The sequence below is a fragment of the Penaeus monodon genome, chromosome 8, assembly GCF_015228065.2.
Source record: "Penaeus monodon isolate SGIC_2016 chromosome 8, NSTDA_Pmon_1, whole genome shotgun sequence".
In the NCBI taxonomy this organism is placed as follows: Eukaryota; Metazoa; Arthropoda; class Malacostraca; order Decapoda; family Penaeidae; genus Penaeus; species Penaeus monodon.
In genome coordinates, this window is record NC_051393.1 from 48,044,387 (window position 1) to 48,046,895 (window position 2,509).

The 2,509-nt window shown below is 41.4% G+C and overlaps 1 protein-coding gene across 1 annotated transcript in view; it reads left to right on the forward strand.

Moving 5' to 3' along the window:
- Positions 1-2,091: 2,091 nt before the first annotated feature.
- Positions 2,092-2,509, forward strand: part of LOC119575985 (acyl-coenzyme A synthetase ACSM3, mitochondrial-like) — a 3,926-nt gene continuing 3,508 nt past the window's right edge. Inside the window, exons 1-2 of the mRNA XM_037923513.1 lie at positions 2,092-2,099; positions 2,342-2,405. Coding sequence (XP_037779441.1) covers positions 2,092-2,099; positions 2,342-2,405 — 72 coding nt within the window. The remainder of the gene's footprint in view (positions 2,100-2,341; positions 2,406-2,509) is intronic.

The following is a 2,509-nucleotide window of genomic DNA, read 5'->3' on the forward strand; positions in this document are numbered from 1 at the left end:
AGCAACATCCATTCCAACTCCCCACAAGTCTGAGACGGTGTAGCTATTAGCACACATTTCGTCTGTTGCCTTATCATGCACGTTGCAAACACATGCGCCGGCAACGAACCCATCAAAGAGAGCTCAGTCGTTGTTTTCCAGTGGATCTTGACATATGGCTTGTGTGTGTTCCTTCGTCGTCTTTCTGGTTCTCCTTCCTTCTCCTTGTCTTTCTCTTTGTTGTGCGTTCTCTTCCTACTTTGTTTTCTACGTCTTTTTCTCTTCTTTTTTCATTTCCGTATTCGCTCCCGCTTTTTCCCCCTTTTCCTTATGTCTACCAATTCCCCCTTCCCGTCCTCTTCTTAATTCTTTCTGGTTCTCCTCCTCTTTCTTCCCCTCGCCCTTTTCCTTCACCTTTTGTTCTTCCTCCTACTCCTCTTCTTATTCTTCCGCTTTCGCACCCAGTTCCTCCTCCTCTCCCTCTTATCCCTCTCCTATTCTTCTTCCTCCTCCTCCTCCTCCTTTCTTATCTTCTTCCTTCTCCTCTCACTCCCCTTTTCCTCTTCTTCTTCCTTTTCGTGCTCCTTTCTCTTCTTCTCTTCCCTTCTCCATCACCTTTCCTTCTCTTACTCTTCCCCTACCTCCTCTTCCTTCTCTTCTCTTCTTCTTCGCTTCCTCCTCCTCCAACACCTCTTCCCCCTCTCCTTCTCCTCTTTCTCTCCCGCTTCCCTCTTTTCATCATCCTCTAATACCTCTTCCTCCTTCTCCTCCACCTCTCCTTTGCCTTTTTCATCCTTCTCCTCCACCTCTCCTCAGTTCACCTCCTCCTCTACCTCTCCTTCTCCTTTTTCCTCCTTCTCCTCCACCTCTCCCTCTCCTTTTCCTCCTCCTCCACCTCTCCCTCTCCTTTTCCTCCTCCTCCACCTCTCCTCCTTTTTCCTCCTCCACCACCTCTTCCGCAAGCAAGGAGTGGAAAGTCTTTGTTGGAGACTTAACACGTGTTTTGAAAGTGACGAAAGTGAGAGAAAAATATGCTCGTGTGTGTGTGTGTGTGTGTGTGTGTGTGTGTGTGTGTGTGTGTGTGTGTGTGTGTGTGTGTGTGTGTGTGTGTGTGTGTGAAGTGACGGTGGATAGCGGCGATTTTGAGCTGAAGATGTTGCCGTTTGTATGTTGAGTCTTGTGATTTTAGAATTCCGTAGGTTTTAGCATATTAAAAGGATAAACCACAAACAAACTGAAATGAAATGTTCAATGTCCTTATGTAATAACTATCCGTGTAACAAACGAAAAAAAACGGTTATAGAAGAGAGAGAGAAAAAAAAGTAACACCAACAATGCCAAAGAAACATTCATTGAAATTCAGACAAAGGAACGAGAAGGAAACAATATAAAAAGATATTAGACGTCTCCAAAGAACAAGGCCAGAAAAAGAAAAAAAAAAAAAGTATAAAGGATTTGAATTTCCCGCCCCTTAACGCCCCAACAGGATGAAAGCTAGCCAGAACCTCTTGTTCCAACCCTCCTTGTGCTGGTCTGATCCTAACGCATTTGATGTTCACCCGCTCGTGTAAAGACAGTGGGATCAAACACTCGCTGCTCGTTCAGGTGTTTATAAACATGGTCTTTATATCGGGAAAAATCCGAAAATTGAATCGGGTATTCTTTTTTTTTCGTATAAGGAATTGTCTAAGGCTTAATATATGGTATTAAAAGGATTTAGGTGTTTTTTTTTTTGTAGTTGTAATATAGTATTCTATTCAATGTAGTATTTTATTAATTTGTAAAGGACAGTTTCCTTTATATTACACCGCAATCATTTTTAGTTCTAGGCTGACGCTTAATATACAACAGACAAACTGAAGCCGGAATAATGAATATTTATGGTGTTTGTCAGGCGTTATCCTATGTGCTGGTGATTAAAAGTGATTTTATCTCTCTTTTTGATGGTGTGTTTTCTAAAATACGCTTTCGAATTTCCTGGCAATCTATATTTTTGTCCGTCTCTCTCTCTCTCTTTCTCTCTCTCTCTCTCAACTTCTATGTGTGTTGATGCCTGTTTGTATTTGTTTGCGAGAGTCTGTGTATGTGTTTGTACATGCGAATGCCTATAACATGTACATGTGAGTAGATATACATGTGTGTATATGTTGCTTTGAAGACATCTGAATGTATGACACGAATACGTATTCATTCATTTGCATGAGTTTATGTACACTTACGCCCACCGTAGAGATAATCGATAATCGAATAAATGTAAAACAAAAGCAAAAAAAAAAAAAAAAGAAGAAAAAAAAAAAAGAAAACCATACGACTTACAGAGAGCAAAAATCCGTAGTCTTCCGAATAGTGGATCTGGCTTCAGCTTCGTGGTAAGAATTTTCATATCCCAGGTCGTTGCTGCAGCTGTGTTGGGATTGGAACTTATGGTTAGTTTCACCGCAGAGGCAAAAATTACTCTCCCCGGTGGCGGATTTTACACAAAAAAAGGTTTGAATAATTTGCTACACGAGGTTTTGTGGTTGAGAATGTT